Below are 25602 nucleotides of genomic sequence, written 5' to 3'. Positions count from 1 at the left end.
AATCCTGACATAAATCTTTTGTGTACTTTAAGTTGTATGTAACTACACATTTAGAAAGAAAGCTAAAAGGGGGCAGTGGGGAAGAGGGGCCCAACAAAACCTACCAAATAAAATCTGTCTCCAACTAAGACTTTTATATATGAAGCAGCACGCACGACACGCACGACGCATGCATCGACGCCTTGCCTTTCGACGCACGCCGCTGGCTCTTTTCGACGCTTCGTCAAGACGCACGCACGCCGCACGCCGCACGCCTCACATATTAAGGCATTTCTGTTGAGAACTAAGCCCAGATCCTCTGTAAGGGATCTTACACCCTAAATTGCTGAGCCGCCCTGGGCCCAGTCCTTTCTAGCACTCACCGAAGGTGGTGCCCGCTTCAGGCCTGCTCACGGAGGACACGATGACAAACCCAAAGCCCTCGTTCTCCCCACGCCGAATCTCCACATCATATGGCTGCAGCACAGCGCTCACCACGCCGCTGCCTCCGCCGCCACCACTGCCAATGCCGCTGGTGCTGCCGCTGCCTGAGCTCACGGTGTTCAGCGAGTTCTGGCTGCCCTGCGGTGTGCGCTTCTCTTCCGTCAGGGACGCCGGCTGGTTGCTACTGTGGTGCGATGAGGCTGGTGAGGGCACCTCGTTCTCTGCTTTGGGGACTGCAAGAGAGATGTGTGTCTAAACCATTTGATTCTCAGAAGATGGACCCAGCCACCACACTTCCAACTTCCCTACCTGTAAAAAAAATTCAAGATGCTAAACGATGGCACCTTGACTCAGAGAACTGCCGCACAGGCATGAAAAGCAGCCTTGCTGTGGAAACGTTAATAGTCAGTCAGGCTCCGGGAAGTCAGACTACATGTGGACCCCCAAAGAGGACTCTTAAGTAGTCCTCTACTTAGGAAGCAGACAATATTTACAAGGTAGACAGTAGAATGACAATACCCATAATACCATTCAGTCGACAGCAACATCCAGTTCTGACCTTTCTCCTGAGCAGAAGGGAATTCTGAGACGACTCTGGTGTGAGCTCTGCCAGTGCAGGCGAGGATTCTAGCTTCACAGGCTCACTTACTCACAGTCAGATCTCCCCCTCTTCCGCCTCCTGCCATGTTTTTGCTCAGTGTTTACTCCTCCACTGGGCAGGAGGCTGCTAGGGGTTGTACCTTTAAGGTTTGCACAGCCGGATTCACGAGGACCCGCGCGGTAGGTACACTTAACTGCTCTCCCCAGCCTCAGGACCCGCGCGGTAGGTACACTTAACTGCTCTCCCCAGCCCCCAGCTGTAAACATCTGCTCCAAACACAGAGCTAGAGGCGTTGGCTTCTGTCCAATTTTAGTCAGCCTTCCGGTCTTGCTCAGCTAATGGGGGCAGAACATTCTTAGATAGTCCACACCCTAGGTGGAAGCAGGTACTGAAAGGAGTGTGTGCTTCTGTAGGTTGTGGCTACTGTTATCTTTTATTCACAAAGCTTTTACTTTCAGAGATGTTTTTGATTATGGGGAACACAAATGTTACAATCTGACAGTCGCTACCTGTAACTCATGGGGCACAGGTTTATCGTCACACTGCTATGTAAATGTCATTGTCGTCCATTTCTAGAAATTCATCAGCTTCCCCAAGTGAAGCCCTCACCATTGAAGAACAGATCTCCGCCCCCCACCCCCACTTTCTGCTTGGTATCTGTTTACCTAATTTCACTTAATATGATGTCCGCAAAGGACTAACATGCTAAGCATCCCAAACTTTTTTTTTTTTTTCCGGAGCTGGGGATCGAACCCAGGGCCTTGCGCTCTACCACTGAGCTAAATCCCCAACCCCTGCATCCCAAACATTTTAAGTCTTTCAAAATAAACCTGAACCAACAGAGTGAAATTTACATTGCCTTACTACTTTAATTTAAACCAGGGAAATCAAATAGTATTCAACTCGCCTCAAAACCCAGACCAAACTAGCTGCCTGCCGCCCGGCTGCACGGAATCCCATGCTATGAGAGCTTTGGTGGCCTGAAATGAGTTCTCTTAAAGACACAGTCCGTGGTGGAGGAGGAGTGTTTTCAATGGCTGCCAACAGACTCTTATACTGGCATTTAATAATGTCATTCTGTAATTAATTATATATCACTTAAAGTAAGCTACATTAGTATTATTTTTAGGGGTCAACTAATTTTATCTGGTGGGTAACTGCTACACTGATATTAAGGCTACAGAGAACTTAGAGGGTTTTACACCGTACTTCTCCAGGAAATCAACTGACACGACAGTTACTCTTCCCCTTCTGCATTCTGTGTGTGTGTGTGTGTGTGTATGTGTGTGTGTGTGTGTGTGTGTGTGTTCATCCCTCCCCCTCCCACGGCTTTGAGTGTGGCCTGCACGCAAAGGTCAACATTAGAGACACAGGCTTCAGGAAAGAACAGAGAGGTCAGAGCTTTCTTAAAGTGGCAGAGACAGGTACGGAAATACGCTCTGAGCCCCACATGGCAGGGGTGCTAAAACCTGAGAGCATTTGGAGAAGTGTTCTTTTTGAGTTGAGCCTGTTTAAAAATCGCAGAGGAAATCAGGGATGCCCTAGAACTGGCCAGCTCCTTAGCTTCCCAGTGAAGGAGAAAAGCCTTGAGGAACAGAGCAATAGCAAGGTGCTGGGTGAGGACGAGCTCATTTCGCAGTCCAAACCCAGCTTCAGTTCTCTGAATCCCAAGATGACCTTTTCTCACACTCCTGATGGCTCCTGGGATAAGGATTATCCATTATCCCCCAGTGAAGAGGAAGAAGGCTAAGTTCTGGTTGGTGAGGGGGCAAGAGGCACTCTTCTGGGCGTCTTTCTGGAGCATATGCAAACGGCATGTTAAACTACTTCTGAGTGACAGCAGGGCTGGAGAGAAACAAACCATCTGGAAATCCTGAGCTTGATCACATTTGCAAACATTTGGTAAAATAGAAGCTTGAGGAGGCAGGCACAGACAGAGCCCAGTCTGGAGGAATGAAGGAGGAACATACCGGCAAACACCACTTTACGCCTCACTGTGAGATTGACGTGGCCTTGCTTGGCAGCTTGTTGCATAAGCTGGACCACGAGCTGGTGTGATTTCCCAATTACTGGTGTCCCATCCACACAGATTAATTCATCTCCAGACCTCAGGCGGCCGTCTGTGTCAGCAGCACCCAGTGGTACGATGTGACCGATATAAATCTGTTGAGTAATCAGGTAACGGGTGAGACATTGCCCTGTTGGTTTTACTATCAAGACTGATGGCCCGTGCATCTCTAGAAATAATTCAGTTTATTCATTTGTATCCACATGCACGCCCCAAACAATTATTGAGCACCTACTGTGTATAAGGCATTGTGCCAGGTGCTGTAGGGGTTTGTGGAAAGAGTAACTATTTGTGACAGGGCTCCCTCAAATAGACGCATCTGTGGTCTGTCAATCGTGAATTTTACTTCTACTCTGGAAAAATGGTCACTTTATTTTCTTATCTGAAAGTTTTTCCTCATTTCCTGTCTACTCAGAAACCTCACTTTCATTGTGCCCCACCAATTATATCAATGCTGCTTCTCTTAAGGGGCCTAGTACTGTCTGCTTAGCGGTACCGCATTTCACTAAACAGTATAAAATGAAGCAGTCTGGCCTGACGTCCCCATTTCTGCCATCTTTGAAGACCAGAAGGCAGAGCAATGTTGATACCCAACATCTTGCCGTTTCACTGTTCACTAAATGTGAGCTTAAATATCGGTGTGTGGCTTTGTCTTCTCAGTGGACAATAATGTTATCCTTTTCTTTACATGACATTTAGAGTTTATGAGGGACAGGGACAAATGGATGAAGGACTTGGGCTGTGTCAGTCCCTCCATTTATACCAGCTCTGAGACCTTGGGCCAGTTACTTAATCTTTCTGGGGCTTTTATTTTCTGGTTTGAAAAAAAAACAGGGCTAAAGGGGAGAACATGTGTTGGAAGTCTTTCACAGAGCACACCACACACAGTAACTGCTCAGTGAATAACAGCTTTTAGTCCAAAGGGATCAAGGCTCCTTCTCTTTTGTTTTCCTTGAGAAGGACATTGTGATGTTCAAGTAAATGTACTCTAAGAGACTGAGACCCAGAGAGGAGATTCAGCGCTTCTAGATCACTGTTCTGGATCCTTTTTCCGGACAGGGTGCCATTTTCTTGAGGTGCTGCTGCCTGAGGAGGTTCCCTCTGTGCTCTAGTCACTTCCTACACAGACCCTATGCTCTCCACTCACGTACACGCGCCCTCTCCCTATGCGGATGCCACAGTTGCTAAGATGATGCTCGCTCTGCCCTTTGCTTTCCATCTTCTTAGTGTGTGCACGGGGACAGCGGCTGAAATTCCCCACCACATACAAAAGCTGTAGAAAACATCACTTCCCTTCTTCCTCAAGACAAACAACAACAACAACACCAAGTGCAGCTCCACAAAAAGCCAGTATGAGACCCATGCTACCCAAGATGACAGAGCCAACTGCCACAGCTAGCTGGATTCCTAGCGTGGCGATCTGTCGTGGCTGCCACTTTCCTTTGAAGCCTGAGCAAACAGCACTGTGGAAGGAAGCAGATAAAAAGACTCACGGGTTCCCCTGGCTCATTTCCACCCAGAATCCTAAATCCAAATCCCGTCTCTTTTCTCCAGAGGAAGATGTCCTGCTCCTGGTAATCTGGAACTGCAGAGAAGGAAGAAGGGAGAAAGATCATCTCACTAATAAAAGGGATCACGTGTCTAAGATGGGCACAAGCAGGACCAGGATGGATGTGTATGCACACATAAAAGCAATCCCAACACAGGCAACTAAAGAAAAGGTCATGGCTGGGTGGCAGCTGACAACCAGGGGCACAAACAAGCAGCAGGGCCAGTCAGCTCTGCAGCGCTCCAAAGGGCTATGAGCGCCTGTTACATTCCTACTTGAGCTCACACCATCATGGACAGCTAAGCCAGGAGTGAGCAAGGGCCTCTCCCTAACATCACGGCAACAGGAATCAAGTAAATCAAATCACCATGTGTTGCACGACAACGCAAGCATCCAGGAATGAAGTCACCTGTGTGACAGTCTCTCTGGAGAAGACACTGGCTCTATAGATTGGAATGTTCCTTTAAATGATTTGTTATTTTACAGAGCAGATAAGTATTATGATTTGGGCTAAAAAGAATTTTTAATTAATTTTTAATTATTTTCTTTTCCCCTAACATAATTAAGACCAGTGACATTAGTAATTTGATATGAGATCAATCTTGTGAGGGGTAAAAAAACCTATTTAAAAGGGGCTGTGTGATGCACGGTTGCTGGTGTACCATTCACCCATCCTTCCCCAAGCCCTGGGCTTGATCCCCGGCACCATGACAAAACGTAACAGCTCTAGAACTGGTAAATGTAGAGTTTAGTATGAGTTTAGTTCTATTATCCCAGAGTTGTCAGACTTCATCCCTTAAGGTCAAGTGAGGACAGAATCTTCTGACCAACTAACTCTTTCTCATCACTAAGTTACAGCTTTCCCTTAATTTGCCTATGGTATTTGAACATAAGTATCAACTCATTATTCAATAACTTGCTATTTTATGTTCAACACTCAGTAATGGTCTAGTGCTTTAAAACGAAGCTCTCAATAAATTCCAGGAAACGCCGGTTGTGCATGAGCACATTCTGTATAACTGCACTGTCACTTCACTGAGACAGTAAAGGTGGTTATTCCACGTCATTCTTACTGAGTACTTAATGTATACACAAAGTGTTTTATAGCCTATAAAGTGATACAACTTTTAGTTAAAGAGAATACATTATGATTTAGTTGCAGTGAATCCTGAAGGGGCACTTAAATTACCGCCCCGCATTCTTTCTTATTGGTTTCATTAATTGTATTTTAGGCTGTAGGAGTGTCCAGGTCTGAAACTCCTAATTCCCATCTTCTTTAGTTTTGAATGCTGGAACAGGAAAGATGAAAATGGTGGCTTAGATTTCCCACTGGGAAGAACTGTTCCTTTTTAGTGCTTTGTCTGGAGTCTAAGATGCACAGTAAATGAATGATCCGAGGGAAACAAGCCAGATAGGTGAGTACAAGGCAGCGGGTGTTTGTTTGAGCTGCTTTAATGCTGGGGCTTTACCTGGGTCCCCTATATTTATATAGTCCCTTATATTATAAGTGCTAACTTGTAAAATGCCAAGGAAGGTAAATCCAGCTATATCATGGGACTCCTACTGAAACAGTTAGACTAATGTTTCTTTGACTACATTTGTGTGTGTGTGTGTGTGTGTGTGTGTGTGTGTGTGTGTGTGTATGTGTTCACTCACTCCTGTGTGAGTAGCTTAGTAAATGATGCTTGCTATTACTTGCCCCACTGAAATACAAGCTAACTCAGAGGGTGCTCTGTCTTTTGGGTTATCCACAGAAGGAAACTAGCACCCCAAAAGACCACTAGTGATTTTCAGCCAGTATACTTGGCTGCTGGAGCTTTCTGTGAACAAATAAAGAAACTCTGCAAAGGCCTTCACCCCCGAGCCTTTTTTCTTCAGCATCACATAACACAATATCATTTCTCCATCCTACAGGGACAAAAAAAAAAAATGTAGCTCATTTCTGCTTTATGTGGCAATGAGGTGTCAGCTCTCATGGTATTCGGAGGAGGAGGAGACCCAACAGATTTAGGTCAATCACCTGAGTTAGTCCACAGGAAAAAAAGAGGTTTGCTTCCTTTCAAGAATCAAATTAATAAAATCATAAAAAGAAAATTAAAAACAAAAAAAGAAAGAAAAGAAAGGTGCCCTGTGATATAAAGACATTAACGGTGAACCAGAAAACACTTGGGATATAAAGACATTAACAGTGAACCAGAAAACACTTGGGATATAAAGACATTAACAGTGAACCATAAAACACAGACACAAACACCAACACAGACAAGTAACAAAGAAAGTCTTCTGGTACTTTAATTTTAGCCTATTAACAATTTTATTCTTCTTACCAACCATTCACCCAAATAAATATAACTTTGGCTTGTGAATTGATATTGATGTATATTCTGGTATTCAAATTTTGTCTTCTATGATATTATTTCTTTGTATAAAAAGTACTAAGGTTTGGTTCCACAAATGTTTTCACTCTCTACTTTCAGAGGTCGTATTTTAGAAAGCAGTGAGGTGAGGCCATTCCCCCCAAATTACTGTATTTTTTATTTTATATTTTTCAGTGAGGCCAGTCTTAACAGATTTTATAGCTTTAATCCAGCTGTGTGAATCTTACATCCTCATCCAGGGGACAATCTCTGCAGCTAATCTGCTTCCGGTCCTTGTAGTGGTCACTTAACAAAGTACCAGAGTGACTTTCCTTGAAGTGTAGTGCGAGTGGGGTCACCAGGCCCTGGTGTCACCACTGGTACAGACAGTGAAAACACATGCCACCCCCTAATCTCATCTGATGCTTGGCTTATGCTCGGCCAATGCAAGCCTAAAACCAGCCCCTCATGCACGTTTATCTGCCCTCACTTCTGTGGACTTCTCCCCAGACAGATGGGAACATCAGACAGGATGGGCGGGAATGGAGGAGCACAGGTTTGCGGCAGATCCTTACTCTGACATTCTCCAAAATTCGTGGAATTGATCTCTCTGTCTCTTTCACCCTTGCTCAATCCTGACGCAGGCGAAGGTGACATAGCTGGAATATCAATTTCACAAGTGTGTAAAGCTTAACATGTGTTCTCAGTTCATTTTAACTTCGCTGTGATTGATAAGGGACGTTCGACTCAGCGGTACAATCAAGGTTACCAATGCTTTGGGATCAAGGACTGTAGCTTGGTTCTGGTTTTCACTTTTGTATTTCATGATGCTTTAGTTGTCCAAAAGCTAACTGAACACTGAGTGCTTCCTGTGAAGCTCTTCCATTACCACCATAGGCTCCTTACATTTAATTAGGCTCTAACCACCTTCTTGAATGACCTTGCTTCATGTCACGAACACTGGAGAGCTGTCTAAACTCTCATTGCCTGTTTGAGAAAATGGAAGCGTATGCGTGCCACCAGTACATACCAGCACTGATTATTTTAGGGGAGCATCAATCCCGAGAGAGAGACTCCGTTCTAAGGCTGAAGCATGCCCTGGTGAATTCTAGGCAGCTCAAACCAGAATAGTCTTTCTTATGTTTGAGATGCAATCACGGAATCCGTCAACTTTGAATGAGCACACAGAAACTGTTATAATCATCTTAAATTCCTGGTGTCAGGCTTGTAAGCACAACTCCCTAAAGGACGGACAGCTTTATAACACTGGTTAGAATGAGAGCATTGACTGCTTTCTTCTCAAGCTACACCACAAACAAGCAAAAAACTTCACTTAGAGGCTTCGGAGTGTCTTTTCTAGTAAATTCTGCTGTGCACCAGGTGACTGTGTGAACATCTGCTAATAAGACCAATCATGTCACTTTTAAAGACAAGGATCCAATTGGCATGTTATCTAGAGAAAATACAAAACATGCAAGATGGCTTATTTAAAGGACTTCAAGTCTTTAATTAACATTGAAATCCTTCAAAGGGATTCATTAACACATCTGTAACTCAGATTAAATCATCTTGACACTGCTGTTTTGGCAGAGAGCCAGACTGAGAGGATGGTATTTTGCAAAACACCTACACCATGTAAAGGAAAGTGGTCAGCTGTGTGTCTGTCTTTACATTGCCTTTAAAAATGAACTTTGGTAAAAAGGAAAAGGTATTTCAACATTAAGGGCATAATATGTATATTTAATGTGCTGTGACTTACTTTAATTTTCCTTCAGTGTTTGCTTTTATTATCAAGGGATGGGGAGGTCATTCCCTCCATCCAGATACTCCTCTTTTAAAAAAAAAATGTTCTTAAAGACAAAATACAAAATAACAGGACAATGGGAGAAATAAATTTGAGATTAAACAAAATACTAATTCAAAGGCAAGATTGATATAGGCCCATCAGTAGGTACCATGGAAAGAAGAACAATCTGTGATAGAGACAGAATAATTATTCTCATTTAGTAGAGAAGAAAAAAGAATCTATGCAGATCTTAACAGCACTAGGCTGCTACTATCACTCAATCACAGGACCTCCAATCACCAAAGAGACATTGATTCTCTCCCACATGCTCCTGATTGCTTTAGATGCTACACAAAGTCAAGGAGCAAAACTGAAAGATTTCCAAATGTTTGTCTCACCTCCATTTGAGCAATGCCAGTGCTTATAGCAATTGGATATGGCCATACTGGATATTCCAGTTTCTTTGGCTGGTGAAAACTTTCTTAAAAGTTGACTATCCGAATCCCAAGAAATACAGCTGCTATAGGATAAATAAGCCTACCACTGAGCAGGTGCTCGGAGCATCCTGTCAATCCAGGAGGACCAGCCAGTAGTTCAGGGGATGATTTACTGGATCACAGAATGATTGGACCATGGAAAACTCAACCCTAATATGTTCTGTACTGAAGAAAGCAGGGCCGTGGTCAATAAAGCAATCGCTCAGCATCCCCTGAAGTTGGGCCATCGACTGAAGAAGCCACATAGTTAGAGAGAAATGTGAAGGGAATATGGAACGTTCTCCCTTAGGAAGCATTCCTTCAGTGGTATTTTAAAGAGAAATCACTACAATTAGAGAGGACTCCTGGTATGGAGCCCAGGTTTAAACCAGTTGGGCATCCCTGATCTGAAAACCTCGAATGCTCTAAAACCCAAAGCTTTTAAGTATTGATGTAAACACCACAAGAAGAAAAGGCCATGCCATAAAATGTACATTCACAAATAAAATCAGCGCAAATATGGTTGGAAATGACTTTTTCTGGCCTTGAGTGTAAAGGATGTATGAAACATAAAATGGATTTGAAATTTAGACTCAGGTCCCATTCTCAGATTCTCTCTATGGATACGGAAGCATTTTTTGATAAAGGATGCTCAACTTTGTTGTTTGCATTGTCTGAGGGAAATTTCCTTCAGTCTGGCTTCCAGAAGTGTTTGATGGCATCTTCCTCAGTTGGGGTGAGATTGTGTGTGTGTGTTCCATTTCTGAATTAGCTGGCTTTATCAACATGGTGAGGCTGAGCCAGTACAACAGCCTGTCTAGTGGCTCACTATTGTCCCCTGATGATACTTCAAGGGACCTCTAATAGCTGGTAATCGGCAAGAGGTGAGGCCCTCATGTGCCCCCTAATTGCTGACTAAGGGTTTGGTCAGCTTTTCTTCCTGGGGCTGCTGGCCTTACAATATTCCCTTTATCTGAGTCACAGAACAATGGCAGCCTCCCAGAATGCCCTTCGGCCAACACAGGTTTGCTGTACGGCAAGGTCAGAGTAGTTGGTGAGAGCAAGGAGAACCCTTAACCTCTCGCCAGCTTCTGCACTACCATCTCCACGGAGGTGACTAGGCTGTGGCTAGGGGTGAAACCCATGCTGAGGGCAGCCAGGCCAGCGATGCTGCTTTCTCTCTCAGCTTCTCACAAGTCACAAACATAATGTCTTCCTTCCTAAGACACGCTGTCGCATTCCAGGGCATACTGACCGACCATCTGGAGAGAAAACTGTCAGGGACAGCAAAGCCTTCCTGTCTGACATGCTTCTACCAAGCCCAGGGCGTTGTAGGGACTTTCTTTGATAAAATAATGAAGACTCCTGATGGTGAGCGTCCACAGTAGTCATTAAGGGAGAGAAGAGAAACGCAGAGGGGATTTTAGGGTTTTGAGATCTGGGAAACTCTGAAGCCCATCTTTCCAAGTCTGCCTAACAAAAAGGCAAGCTGCAATCATCCCCTGTGAGCCAGCTCCCGCCCCCCTCGCCATTTTAAGGGAAACCTTTGCAAAGGTGGAAGAGGTTAAAATGAAACGATACCAGCATTGTTTAATATCCACAAGGCCACAAGGAAAGCCACTGAGCTCTTCTCATGAACCCACAATCACATTTCTGCTCCATTGTGTGTCTGAGCAGCTTTGCCAGACAGGAGCACAAGGCATTGCCACCGTCTCCACTTGGGAAAGAACTGAAGGCAGTGGCTCTTAGCAACCGCCTCTTTACCCAGGCTTCCTCAAAATGGAGACATCATCCAGGCTACCCAGATAACCAGAAGATTCCATCTGCTCGGAGAAGCTATGGCTTTCCACCTTCTTTACGTCTGTCCACTTGACCCCTAGGCCTCTTCTACTAAGAGGAAGTTAGCAGGAACCCAGGCATTACTCACGTCGGTTTTCATACATGCTCCTCGACTGGGCCCAGATTTTAAAGGGATCTGGCTTTTTCTGCCCAGAGCTGTCGGTCTGATCTGGAGCAGGGACGTCTGCAGGTGGGTACTCAGGGAGCACCTGTGCGCTGTGGCTCAGGGAAGCTGTGTGCAGGCTCCGGAGGCTGGACACACTGTGCTGGGAGCTGTTCTGGCTGTCTTTCCTCTCCAGTGGCTGCTGTAAGAGAGCAAGTGAGGGAGCCAAGAAAGGAAGAGGACTGTGGCTTCTGCAGTGGGCATCTCTCGCCAGCCTGACCTTGCACACCTGTGTACCTATGACCTTAAAACAACACACTCTGGCCTCTACCTTCTTCCAGCCAAGTGGTGGATGCAGATAAATCCTCAAATGATTGGCAGAGAGACAGAGGTCTGGACTAGACAGGAAGATATCACCACAGAGCATGGTGTTCTCTGAGCTGTAGCAGGGAAACAAATCTGATTTTCATTGTAAGTTCTTGGGAAGATACGCTGGGCTTCTCTATTGGAGGATACATCTATCCTGACATCCTTATTTCCCAACAAAAATATGTGACTCAAAATACCTGTTTCAGATGGAAGTCTGTGCTGTAAGAATTACAACCAGGACTAAAAATGTTTCCTGTGGCACCCACCATATGCTGTACCTCTTAGTAATAAGAGACCTGCTCTGCTGTAAAGGTTGCTACCAGTTCCATTCCAGCAGAGACTGGGTCAGAGAATTAGGGAGTCACGCCTAGAGTCACAGTGCACTGGTACTCGTGTGCAGAGAACCGTCAGATCCAGAGCTCCTAGAGTTTTCCATCAGTTCTAAAGGCATTGCTTTGCACCTCTGGAATTACTGATCCTACTGTGAGTTTAAAAGTCAAGAGCAAACGTGATGTGTGCATATGTATTGCCCTGCAGGGGTCAGCCTTCCCAGACTGGTAACTGTCCACAGTTCAGATACCTTTCAAAGAGGGAACTCCATTGATTTCAGAGGCAGAGTCAAGTTCTTGATCACCGAAACCAGCTTAGCACAGACTTTCGTCTTATGAAGTGTTCTCTGAATTGACAGAGGCAACAACCAAGATCCTTGTATGGTTTTACCCCTTAAATGCTACACTGGAGTTCTGCTTCCTTTGTGAAAGACATCATGTTACTAACTTCTCTGCCTAGTTATCAGGAGGGAAGAGGGGTGTGTATGTGTGTGTGTGTGTGTGTGTGTGTGTGTGTGTGTATGGTATGTTTACGTATGTGTGCATATGCGTGATGTGTGTGTGCGTGAAGTATGTGTGTGTGCTTGCTTGCATGTGTGTGCATCTCTATCCTCTATCACACAAACCACAGAGCTGTTTTAGAAGAGCTAAAGATCCTGACTGTGTGCGATCCCGTCCCTTGGAGCTCTGTCACCAGAGGCTATCATCAATCCTTGCTCTCCCCTCAGGGGGCCTCCACTTTCAACCCTTGTAAGAACGTTCATGAGCCTTTCCCCTATTAGCTCTTGTTTTGAAATAAGTAGACAAAGTCCAAAAAGAACATAGGTTTTTATATTTGTGTGGCAACCATTTTATTGGCAGCCACCTCTCAACTCCTTGATTTGCTTCTGGATGCTAGAGCTCTGACTATGGGTTTTGGAAAAGTTCTGTACTTGAGGGAAAGTCCCTCACACGTAAAGGTGAAGTGGTGAAGGCACAGGGAAAGCACAGGGCAAACACAGAATATCACCTTGTCTTCAGGCGATGAAAGTTCTCGGCTCTGTGCTAGAGAGTGGATAGACTAGAAGACTTGACATAGGCACCCTGCTGCCTTTTGGGGTCCTTCTCCACCCTGACATCAGCTCTATGGCCTCCTGTCATGCCCTGAAAAGCCATCCCGACTCTGTCCCTTCCTTGGGTGACACGTTGGAGCTGTTGAGAGCAAGAGCAGCACCAGTTCTCTTTTGGATGTGCACAGCAAGTTGTCTTTCTCATTGTGTATCTCTTACAAGGCTCTCAATCACAAAGCACGGATAGTATCTGCCCACTGTTGCTGTAAACATCGCACAATATTTAGAAAAAACAAACAAACCAACCAACCAACCAGGTACTGTGCTTAGGCTTCTTCCTTTAAGTTTCACACTTTTCAGCGCGGCTTATTTATTTATTTATAACAACAGGTTAACATTTTACAAGGAAAAGGCTATTTTCATTTTGAAGTAAACTTTAGTAACCAGAATTAATGTGGACTTTTATGTTGTTAAGGACACATTCTAAATATAAAAACAAGTCATTCAACATGGGAGCTAAGTTTGCCTGGAGACTCACACTCTTCCGGTCAAATACCTACCCTATTTTTGTTCCGTAAAAAACGTGGCAGATGCCTGACCGTAGGATGAGCCCATCAACACTGAGTTCATTTCACAGATGAGCTAAGTCTCTAATCCTGAAAGTTTCAGTCTCTGTTCGAGGTCACTTACCCCTCAGCCCCTAGGCCTGCATGCTACATGATACCTGGAGAACGCTCACATGTGGGGTTTCAGGGGGTACACTTTGCACATATACACACAGAGTATGTGTTCCCCTAACTTCTTGGGTACCTGTCCCTGAAAACCAAACTTTAAACTTTTCCTCGCTGTCACACTCAGAGTCTGATGAAAGTGTTAGGCACTTCTGATGTATAACATGCCTATGGTTTTTATACACAGTGAGGGGCCCACACTGAGCCAAGGGTTTGAGCACCTGGTCCCCAGCTGGTGGTGCTGTTGGCAGGTCGCTGAGCCTTTGGGACATGTGGCCAGCCACCAGAAGTGGGTCTCCTGGGTAGTTCTGGAAGATGATAATGCCCTCCTGGGTCTAGCCCAGTCTTTCTGCTTCTCATCTGTCACCATAATGTGATCAGCTGTTTCATGTGCCTGCTGACAGAGATTAAGCCAAATCCCACAGTTGTTCCTCCTTATCCTGACTGAATGATATCCCTTGAGCTCATGAGCAAAATCAATTTTTTTTTCTTTAAGCTGCTTCTGTCAAGAATTTCTCACCCTGATGAGAGTAATCATGCACAGAGTCAGACATGTTGCTCAAATGGGTTTCTAAGGACCCAGGATGTTTATCTCGTCCTAGAGGCTTTGCCTGTGGTGACACTGAGGGCCTAACCTCAGGTTTAACTAGAGCTTGCCGGGCCACAAAGGGGGGATGCAGATGAAGTCTACGGAAAAACACTTTAGCCACCTTTCACATTATAATAGCTGCTCTCACCTCCCCAGGAAGACCTCACTGAAGTCTGGGTTAAAACAAACTCAGAAACAAAGCTGCATCTGGGTCAAACTGTGCCTCTGAGTCCCTTTAAAGTCGTCCCATGTGGCCTCTCAGCTGGGAAATATCAGAGAGGGAATTTTCCAAGTTTTGAAGAACTACACTACAGAACTATCACTCAGTGGCTTGGCTTGGTGACATACTGAAGGACTGCAGCCCAGGAATCTGGAAGCTTTCTGGATTTTCACCACCGGAATGTTAAATTTTAAAAGTGAGCACCTCCCTCCAATTTAAAGGTGCATTCTGTAATGAAAATCTTGGGGTTTTTGGAGTTGTACTCTGTGTGTATATGTGCAAACATTTCAAAGTGTTTTTCATTTTCAATGACATATAAAGCTCTCAAATTATTTATTTATTGGCATATAAAGCTCTCAAATTAAAATCATTTGGGGTGTGTGTGTGTGTAAGAAAGTTTTACTATGTAGCCCAGGCTAAGCACAAACTCGGGATTCTCTTGCCTCTGCCTCTGGAGTACTGGGTTACAAGTGAGTGCTACCTCACTTCTCTAAGTAGGGCACTTGCTCAAAGACAAGCAGCTATAAGGCTGTAGCTTGTCCTGTTAAAGGAAGCCTGTGTGTGGACAAAGAGAAGCACATTAACTGGACACCAGACAAGGCCCCCCTGCAGTGACCACCTACAACATACTTATTGGCTCGACCAACAAATGCAAGTGAATAATCTACACTGTGCCAGACAATAAGAAAAACAACAGAAATAAAAAGATGTTACCTAATTGCCTGGAATTTATATCTGAGCATGGATGTATATGGTGCAGATGGATATTAAATGAATCAAGCATTCAGAATAGATTTAAATCATTGTGCCGCAATGTCCTTTGGCTAGCAAGTGGGTTTATGGATGGGTGTACAGAAGAGTATTTTGGCAATGGACCCAGCATGTTCTAAGTCTTTTTGCAGAAACTGAGCTGGGACTGTAGAATGAATGGCCATTGAATGGGGGAGCTGGGCATGGACCTGGAAGCCACATGATGCCGGTGTTGGCACCTGTGTGACACCGTGAGGACAGGCTTCATTCTTAACTTTGGAGGAAGAATCCATTTATGCACTTAAAACAGGAATGCATCAGAGTTAGTGGACTTGTGGGAAGTTTGGTCAGGCACCTGGGTAGAGAAATGACTGGAAGCACTGGGGCTGGCCTGAAGTTGCTCTGCATCTGAAGGAGCTTCTACTGGGGCAGAGGTTTGATGAAGGAGAGACACTGCTGACAGGTCCAAGGGGAGAGAGGAGGGAGAATAATACATCTTAGACACACAGCAGCAATCCCCCAGCTTAGAAACACTGCACTGTCCCCAAGAACAGCACAGCCTGAGTTCATGGTCCAGGAGAGCGCTAGGCACCAGACAAGTCACCTATGCTACTGTCACTGGGCTGATATTTCTGAACCGAGAATTTCATTCCTCATTTTCAAACCTCCGCCAACTTGGGAGAAGAAAATGGGCTTAATTTTAAAATCTCCTTAAGAGTCCTTGGCCATGAACTTGTATCACAAAACCTTTTAGAATGAAATTGTACCTATCTCTCTAAAATGAATGATTCTCTCATACTACTTACTGTCGGGTCAGGGCGACTGGGGAGGCGCAGTGGTTTGTATAAATGGAAATGGGGAAAAATTTTTACCTCATCAGTATTTCACAGAGTGATTTAGAAATGGAGGTTCTTATAAAGTAAACTGAAAATATTTGCTCAGAAGAACAAATGAATACAGACAGCACTTAGGAGCTTAGATGATGAAAAGAATTCATGTGGCTCAAAGATGACAAATTGATCCATTTTAAAGCCAAATTATTTACAGTTGATGTATCTGCCAAGACCCAAGGCCACTGCAGGGATTTGCATGGACAATAGGAGCGGATCCAAGTGCCGCCGAGGTATGAGGCCAAGGTCATCAGAGGCATGGAAATGGCCAAAGCACTGGCTTCTCTTGCCTTCTGCCTCTTTCCTATATCTCTTGCCTCCCAGTCACAGGCAGGTGAAGGCACAGTACACTGGCTGGACAGAAACGGGAAAGCTGAGACACATAAAATAAAAGAAACTTGGCAAAACGGACAATACTTGTATTGTCTTCTATACGTGGAGAAGCTCCCATGGGCTATTCACTGAGGTGGGAGGTAAGAGGCCACAAGACGATTTGAAGTCATCCATTCCTTTCCTCATCTACCGACCTCACTATTTCTCCTCGTGGCCTGTAGAAGCTGTGAGGGGATCAGGTGGTGGCTTTGGAAATTGTGAAGCCTAGGGGTGCAGTGTGAGAGGTCGAGCATGTCACAGAGGGTGGCTGAGGCAGGAGTTGGCAGTGCACCTGTCAGCTAAGAGGTCTTGTGTCCCCCTCACATGTCTTAATGACTTCAGCATCTCTTACAGGTAAATGGAATGGACACTGACAGAGTGAAGTTTTCTCTTGTTACCCTGAAGACATCACCTTGCCACTGGTCTTAAAACTGTGGGTGTTCTCTGCCCGACAGGGGATTTCAAACAGTTTCAGGTCAGCCACAGTTTTTCATTCTACCTTGGGCTCTGTAAGACCACTCAACTTAGGTCACTGGGACTGACAACTGCATGGCTAGCATAATGTATGCACTGAGTCATCATTCAACTCTTGAAGTGTGTGCTCACCAGACTTTAATCCCCCGAGGAGAGGGTCTAGACAGGCCTGTCTATTCTGCAGTATCTATTTCACTCCCCAGTTGCTGGGAGGCAGGGATATTTTCTCTTAGTTCCTGGATACCCACACTACTATCACCTAAGAGGCAGTCGTTGAACATTGGTATTTCCAATGTCTCATTCCAAGTTCCACACTTAGTGGTTCTCACTACTACATGTGCTAAATGAAAGGATAGATGAATAGTTGAGTATGCAGAAGAGAAATGGATGGATGGGCATAAGACTGGTGAACGGGTAAAGAAGTGGACAGGTTAACAAAGGGAGAACGGAGACTGTGGATCTGACTTACAATGTTTGCTGTGCAATTTAGAATTCAAAAACCCCTACACCCACAAGATCTCTGCGTGCAATTTAAGCTGACAGTTAAAGTTTCTAGTCAGAATGATTAAGTTGGGTTACAAGTTTTCCAGGGAAATCTAAAACCCCACAGCAAATGTGCCTTATTTTTTACTGCCACGTGGTAAAAAAATCTATGACATAGAAATCCAGGTATTAAATTCATCAGACGTTATTAAGACATCGCCAATCTCCCTCAAGAGTACACCAAAACCACAAACAGCATTTTAACTAAATCTAGTAAGTTGAGTTACTTATTCAGAGTAAGCTTTAGGGACAACCCAGGAGGTGAAACAACATTAAAATGCCAAACCCTTCTGCTCTAATAAAATTTCAACTCTCTAATTATTGAAAACATTAAAAAAAGAAAGAAAAAGTATGGGAATGCAGGGACCTCGTCCATCATTGCGGGAAGCCAAGTGTGTCAGAAGCGCAGCAAGCAGCCAATAGTGGGACCTGGTTCAGAGCTGAGGTGGAGTCCACATGGACCACAACCCAGGCACAATGGCAACCTTTAACTATGCAGCCTGCAGAACTGACACTATCTGTCACCTGAGCGCCTCAGCCAGCACCTGGACACCCAGCATCCCCCTGGATTCCCTCCAACCCTACTGAAAACATCCCATCATCATCTGGTCCACTGGCAGGACACCATCCAAATTCCAACCGGGGAAAGGGAAACGGCTTTCCATCCACCTGTACAAGCTCCCACTGATCACAGATGTTTGCAATGCTCTCCTGCCAAGAGCAGCCCTTGGCTGATAGTCCCTTAATCGTGTGCAGCAGCTGCCAGTGTGCCAACATGCCATGCAAGCTGCCGTCCCTGTCCTGGAGCAGGACCCAGGTGAGGACAAGCCCCAAGCTGGGAACCTGCTCTTAAATCCAACAGCACCCACCCTCTTGGCTTGTGGTAATTAGGAGCCAGCAGACTGTGGGCAAAGCAGTTAAGAGAGCTTTTTCCTAGGAATGCAACCCAAGTAATTGGCTTGTTGCTCACTAATGACATGGTAACTACAAAAATAAACTGCCTGAGAATTCTCTTAACTGGCTTCATGAACATGCGCTCCGTACACGCTTGATACTAGGTGCTAGCCAGGAGATTCTGAGACACTTTAGGGAAGACGGTATGCAAACATTACGAAGCCTCTTCTGCACAGGGGCAAACAGCAGAGAACACCTGAGACACCTGAAATCTTGCTATTAGTGTAAAGCTACCTGTCAAGATTCCACAGCATGTGGGATGTGTAAAACAGGCCCATGCATCAGCACAGCATGGCCGTGGTGGAGAGAAAAAGGGAAGCTCGCACTAACTCAAGCTCAGGAGACACATCTTCCAGCTGCATTAGATTTGTCTGAAGGCTGGATGGGTTTCTGACAATGACCCAGGGACGGCGGTAAACACATGCGCACATCTGCATTTTCCCCTGCCTGGACACTAACACAAACTGACACGGGAAGCAGCCCCGATGTCAGTGTTCCAATCGCCACGCCGATTACCGCAGGTTTTTTCCTCTGTGCAGAACTAGGGAATTGGGTTTCAGAACGCATGCAGCCCCCTCCCCTCGGCTCTGTGATAAACTTCTGCCTGGTGCGGCCATGCTTGCAGACAGGTGGAAGGAATTCGGCTGCAGCACTTGAAGCTGCAAAGTTTTAGAGGTCCCTCCTCCGGAGACGGCACAAAGCCACACATTTCCCCGTTCTCACATCTTCTAAGTTACAAGGAAGCCCCCCTTCTTCATCCTATTATTAATGACTCAAGAAGCTTCTGCACCTAGCTCAGTTTCACAGGCATTCAAGTCACAGATTTGGAGTTTTTAAGTAGCATTTTAATTTGTTGTTAGTGCCCTGGGAGTAAAAGCTCATACGACCAAGCAAAACACTATAGCCTCTAGGCTATTAGCCAGCATGCCAAGTAGGTAATGCATCTTTAAGGAAACCAGATTAGATAGGACAGCAAAACATTGATTTTTTTTTTTTTTAAATCCTATACCTGCAGCATAATGGTGCTAAAGCTAGCAAAACAACAAAGGACATTTCCCTAGCAAGGAAATGTCTTACTCTCAGTGCTGGGCAGCGAACACTGTTATCTGAGCGCATGGACATATACAGGCATAGCAATTCTCCTCTAAATCCACGGGCTTTTGGTTTCGTGAATAATAATTCACCATTGAGTGCATAAGGAAGATCGGAGAGAGCCGGTAGCCATGTGAATGGCCGCCCTGCGAACACCAGTTGAGAAGCCAGTGAGCAAGCAGGTGGAGCCTTTTCTCTCTTCCTCCCCCAAAGGAAACAATAGCATTTGTATCAAGTTGAAACAGCTCAGAAACTCGCCCATTCAAAGGAGTTGCAAGCATCTGTTTAGAGAAGCCACACTGCATTATTTTAATCCTCCAGGCTTTTGCATCCTGCTTCTACATCTCTACACAGTTAAAAGACAAACCCACATACCATCTATAGCAAACATACCCCAGAACTTAATAAAATGAGCCTATGCTCCTGGATCCCGCATCCACTCCAAAAGCACGTTTAGTCAGGTGAACCCAGGCAGCTTACCTTCCTCCCGACGGGGTCTCCCGCTTCCCCCTCCCCCTCCAAGCACCAAGTAAATGACAAGTCCTTACCGACTTTGGACTCTTCTTGGGAACTGGTAGCCCTAGGAAAAAAATGCAACAAAGGGGGTGGGGGGAAGACATCATTAGCATATAAATGTTACCTTTTCTTAAAGAACAATCCCCAGGTGTTTCATGGCCACCTAGTCATCTGCAGAGTTATGTCAGATTTCTCCCCAGCATCGGAGTTACCAGGCTGTTCATATCGAATCAAAGGCGAGGGAGGAGGAGAGCGAGAGGCAGGAGATCTATCTGCATTAGCTATGCTGACTTGTACTGCAGCAGCCTGGAGGCTGGGAAAAGAAATTCACAGACCTCAGCGGCCTGGGAAATTGAACACTTGGACAGAATCTCAAATGCTCTTCTGGATTAAGGGAGACTTAACTTACAATTAAGTTCAGGATATTCCCTTTCCTCACGATCCACTTGTCAACGGAAATGGACCAATCAGGACAGAGAAAGGGGTATATATTTAGTTTTAAAGGACAGCATGGTTAAATTTATTTCCCCCCACCGTTCTGTCTTTTTCTCTCCCTCTATGTATTTCAGGCAAAGGAATGCCTTCTTTAGCTTGGCTGAGCTCAGCCACAACACAAAGATGAATGGTCTTTAGCCGGCAGAGAAGGATAAAACGGGAGCCCGAGTTCAAGTTGGTTTAGGATCGTCCGACCATCAGCACTCCTCTTGGTATCTGTCAGTCATCTAAGTGGCCTCCTAACTTGGTTTCTGGAAATGACTTGGGTTTGGACTGGGCTCTGGAGAGGTAAGCATGCCATTTGGAAGGAACAAGGGAGATTTCACAAAGCAGAGAGGAAAAGACTGTAAGGGAGAAGGAGAAAGGCAAAGGAGACCAAGGTGGTGGCTGGACCTGGTGGGCTGTCCTCAGACCCTGTCCTTAGGGGGAGGGCTAGAGCCGGAAGGAGCCAGTGATCTCATCACTTCTAGGAAATCGAGCAGCAATCAGAGGCAGGCTTGTGGGGTCCCTGTCACCAGACAAGTGAGGGGAAGGGGGGTGAGAAAGGAAAACAAGCCCACACTGGTGTTGGAAGAGTCATCTTTTCTCCAACTGCCACCTCTTGTATTTTTCCTTCTTTGAGCGGGGGTTTGACCGCGAGATGGAGATTTCAACCGCACAAAGGCTAAAGCTACATTTGGGATGGGATGTCTCTGCAGACACTTCAGCCTGGTTCTGAAGTGACTCTGATGCAGCCTGATGATCTCAACTCCCCGGGAAGTCACTCGTCAGTTCTAAAGCCATGCTAAGTCAGCGACAGGCACAGGAAGCAGGGGAAGTTGGTAAGGAAGGAGGGAGCCACTGGGATGTGCAGTGCTAATGTGCACACTGCCGGTGAGGCATGGAGAGAGTCACTGGTCCTCAGAGAAGCCAGGGGCACTCTCTGGCAAGGCTCCTCACATCACAAAAATGAGGGTACCATGGTCTGACAGTGTAGCTCCCAGATAAGACCTCATTTAAAAGAAAGTGCAATTTCAGTGCCCACACCCCCGCCCACCTGGGGGGGGGCAGAAACCTGCAGCACTAATTCGATTTCTCAATGTTTCTGATACCAAGGCAAGAGTCACCCCAAAGAACACAATTTTAAGAAATTATGACAGAGCAGAAGGAGTGTTGCTGTTCCAAGTGAGGCAGAGCAGGCAGGCCAGTTTGGAGTCTTTTGCAACTCAGTTTCTGCTGTAATGAATAGAAGCAGCAAGGCTGGCCTTTTAAGATTAAGGCAATTAAATAACACAAGATCTTTGAGAGCCTCTGTCCTGGTCATATTCCAACATCACGTTCTTTCACTTTCCTTGGCTAACTGACATCATCTTTGTAAAAAATGATTAGGATTAGCTGATTTCAATCAGGGTAAAAAAAAAAAAACCCGTAAAATCATTTTTTTTGCTGAGTTAATTAACATATAAAAAGATTTAGGGAAGGATTACTTACAGACTTCAGACTGAGCGGAACAATTTTGATAGGACTTTAATTTAAAAGAATTGGGTGCTTTTATTGGTCAATAGGCTGTCCTTAACGAATCTTTATCAAATTACCTTAACGAGTCACTGCATATGCTTCACACTGCATACTGTTACACGGTTATATTCACACTTCCTAATTCATACACACTTCCTGGAATACGGCAAGTTTCGTCACCTCCAATTCTTATTGAACTCGATTGATCAGTATCACACTGACCCTCCTCCACAAAACTTCTTGTGGAGTCCCCAGCTGGCTTTGTCAGACTCAGATGTGGGCAGTCACCAACTGTCTCTGAGGATCGCCATGGTAGGGGAGTGGGTATTTTGATTCTCTGCCACACAGGACTGATCCCACATTCCCTCCAGTGCCTCCACAAGGACACGCCCTGCAGCACTCTGATATACCGGGAAACTGGAAACCACCAGAACTTCTAGATAGCCTGTCAGGTAACCAACCCACAAAGCATTCCACATGGGTTAAAAGGAATGAGCTCTCTCTTCCGGTAACATTGTGACTGCTTCCAAAACATATTGCATGAGTGTGGACAGCACAGAGACACGTAACAGGAGAGAGGTGGCAAACACACACATAGTTTTCTTTCTGTGAATGTTACCTAATTGATTGCAAGGACATTATTCATCGCTACTTAGAATTCTGATCTCACTGAGGTAGTAAGATAGTAATTTTAAAATAAAATTAGTTAATAGGCCTTCTACTATATAACAAAATATCAACCAGCATTAAAGAAACACAGCTAACCAACTAAGGCCTGTTTGTGTATTTCCTCTAGGAAAGTTGCCTAATGATGTTCTAGAAGGTCCCAGCTAATTTCATACAAATTACATTTTGCAACAAATAAGAACCTCTTAGTAAGAAGTGCTTTGTTTTTCTCTGCCCCTGAGTTGCTGAAACTTTCATTTTAAAAGCCACACCTTTTGACAGGAGCCAAAAATGGGTTATGACCACAGATTAATATTTAAGTAGTCAAAATCAAGACACACTCCATTTGGCTGCTTTAAAACGGAGGAGCAGGGGGATCAAAGATTTGTTTTAGGCCCATATGATCATTAAATCTTAAAATCTAATAAATATGAATGCTGGAACAATCTTCCTTACTACAATTTATAATTTATTTTAGCAAAAACTATTCAGAAAGCAGCCGGGAAAAGCCCCCAAACACAGCCAAAGGGTCACTTTTGGGGTGAATTCCCCCAGCCCTAGAAATCATGTAAACACAGCTTTCACCCAGAAAGGGTCATCTGCAGACCACCCTGTGCTGAGAAGACTCCAGGAGGGAATGTTACTCCTCCTTCATGGCATAGCCCTGGTTTTGCCTAGGCAAATTCATTCTTTGTGCGTACTGTGGCAGCAGCAAGGAGGGTTGTGCTCTCTAAGCCATGTTGAATATTACATGTGAGGCACAGGGGCACAAACAGCACCTGCCTTAATGGTTTCACATGGTCCACTCAAGAACGGAGTTTCCCACAGAGGGAGGAAAAAAAGCATTTATGGATGGCACCATCTGCTCTTAGCACCCAAGCAGCAGCAAATGCTACTTCTAAGAGAATCCAACAACCTTTTACAGGGAGGTGTGTGCTGGAGGTGTGAGCCTTAGTGTGATCCATGCAGTGGGAAAATCCTGGGCCTTGGATTTCTAAACTTCCCAGCAGACAGAACAAAAGGCCAATGTTCTGCTAGCGAGTGGGACAGCACCATTAACACCACAGGGAGTGCTCCCGTCCCATTACATAGTAAGGGCATCATAAACTTTGCTCCCAAAACCACTCTCCAATTATTAAATAGAAGAACGTAGTTTCGAAGAAATTATATGATGGCCGCACAGAAATAATTTATTGGAAAAAGTAGCAATATGCAAGCATTTGGGAAACAAGGAAGTCAGATGCAGAAACACCATTTTCTTTGGTGCCTGATATTCCAGATGCCTTTACTACCCAGAGTACTATCTCCTGCAGCAAGGAGAGCTTGAATTGTAAACACAGATATATACATGGGCGCTGCAATAAACAAAAGTCTGCACTGCCCTTTAAAGCAAGACAAACACAGCATATTTGAGAACAACTGCTAGGGCATCATTGGCTTCTGTAGCTTTGCAGGAGTCACGTCTTTCCCTGAGAATGAATGCAGATCCATCATTTTCTCCTCCTTGTACTAAGAGGACTGAACCCAGGGTCTCATGCATGCTGAGCCGGTGCTGTACAAGCTGAGCTACAGTATCGACCCCTGTTTTTGTTCTGTTTTTATTTTTGAGACAAGGCCCTAATATGTACCTCAGGCTCGCTTTATGCTATTTCAGCTTCTGAACATCAGAAATGTACGGCGGGCTACCGTGCCAGGCTGACGCGTAGCTTTGTCTAGATAAACATTTGTCCTTGCCCTGATGACAAAACGAAATGGGGAAGATCTAAGATCAGCTATCGGGGAAGCTAAAAACTTCATCGCACCCTAGCAATGAGTGAATCTCCAGTTGCCAGGACAGAAGGCTTCTCTGGACACAGTGTCCTCCAGGATTAAAGGAAATGAGGTGTCAAGCATCTGTCTCTGACTGACAGAGTGAAAAAAAAAAACCAGGCAAAGGGTGTTGAAAGGATGAATTCTGCAGTCACGGGGACACACAAAGAGGAGCTAACAAATAACAAAAGCCTACAACATCACTGGTGGGCACTGACTTCAGCATGGCTCCCGCTCTCCTTCCACTGGCTCTCCAGACATGGCTATCCATCACACACAGTTTGGTTTTCTTTAAGCATTAAAACGAAAAAACAAAAACTAAAACCAAAAAACTCTAAGTCACTATTCTATATGCCACTGGACACATCTCCTTTTTCTTGAACAGTCTAAAAGGAAATATCTAGAAAATGATTGTGGGGGAAGACACTGGGCCTTGAAGAACACACCACAACACTGATGTTTACAAGCAGGATGCTTCTGGGAGCACTGTGCCTACGAGGTAGTCCATCAGCTCGAATGGGGATGAAGTGAGAGAGAGACCACTGCGCTGCCCATGTCCAAGGGAAGGGATGGAGAGCTGAGAACAAGGCTCCTCGACTCAAGCAGGAATTACGATAATCCGAATGCCAACATGTTCAACAAGCCGTGAACATTGTTCTTTACTAACTAGCTGTTTTGCTCGTTTTGCTTGATAGAGAATATGTAAAAAGGGGACACACTATAACAGATGTAAGTGAGAAGATTAATTTTCACTGTCTGGAAGGCAGGTAAAATTTAAGTGTTAGGAAGGGCTCAGGCTGGAAGGAACACAGAACAGGTGCTCTCACAAGATTAAACATACCGCACGGAAGCCCTACTATGTGTCACGAGTTAAAATGATATAAAGCAGTGAGCAAGACCGAAGAGGCTGAAGTCTTGATTTTACAGCTCTGTGGAGAGAATCAACACTGTAGCACCCAATTCCTGAGAGAAGTTTCCTCTTCGTTGACAATGAAGAATGTGAAGGACGTTGAGTCTGAGAAGGGCCACTTTAAACTGTTTGGTCAGCAAAGTGG

The 25602-nt window shown here is 45.1% G+C and overlaps 1 protein-coding gene across 9 annotated transcripts in view; it reads right to left on the bottom strand.

The window, feature by feature from the left end:
• Positions 1–25602, bottom strand: part of Magi1 (membrane associated guanylate kinase, WW and PDZ domain containing 1) — a 609660-nt gene that overhangs the window by 21096 nt on the left and 562962 nt on the right. For 7 of the 9 annotated variants that reach the window (XM_032906056.1, XM_032906057.1, XM_032906051.1 and 4 more), the window contains 6 exons: positions 20113–20144; positions 11188–11404; positions 7574–7657; positions 4586–4677; positions 2995–3187; positions 363–656 (listed from right to left, as the gene is read on the bottom strand). In XM_032906056.1, the coding sequence (XP_032761947.1) occupies positions 363–656; positions 2995–3187; positions 4586–4677; positions 7574–7657; positions 11188–11404; positions 20113–20144 (912 nt within the window). The remainder of the gene's footprint in view (positions 1–362; positions 657–2994; positions 3188–4585; positions 4678–7573; positions 7658–11187; positions 11405–20112; positions 20145–25602) is intronic. The other 2 variants (XM_032906058.1, XM_032906055.1) reach the window with 2 other exon arrangements.

This window comes from Rattus rattus, chromosome 6 (genome assembly GCF_011064425.1).
Source record: "Rattus rattus isolate New Zealand chromosome 6, Rrattus_CSIRO_v1, whole genome shotgun sequence".
Taxonomy (NCBI): domain Eukaryota; kingdom Metazoa; phylum Chordata; class Mammalia; order Rodentia; family Muridae; genus Rattus; species Rattus rattus.
This window is presented reverse-complemented; position numbering and strand designations above follow the sequence as displayed.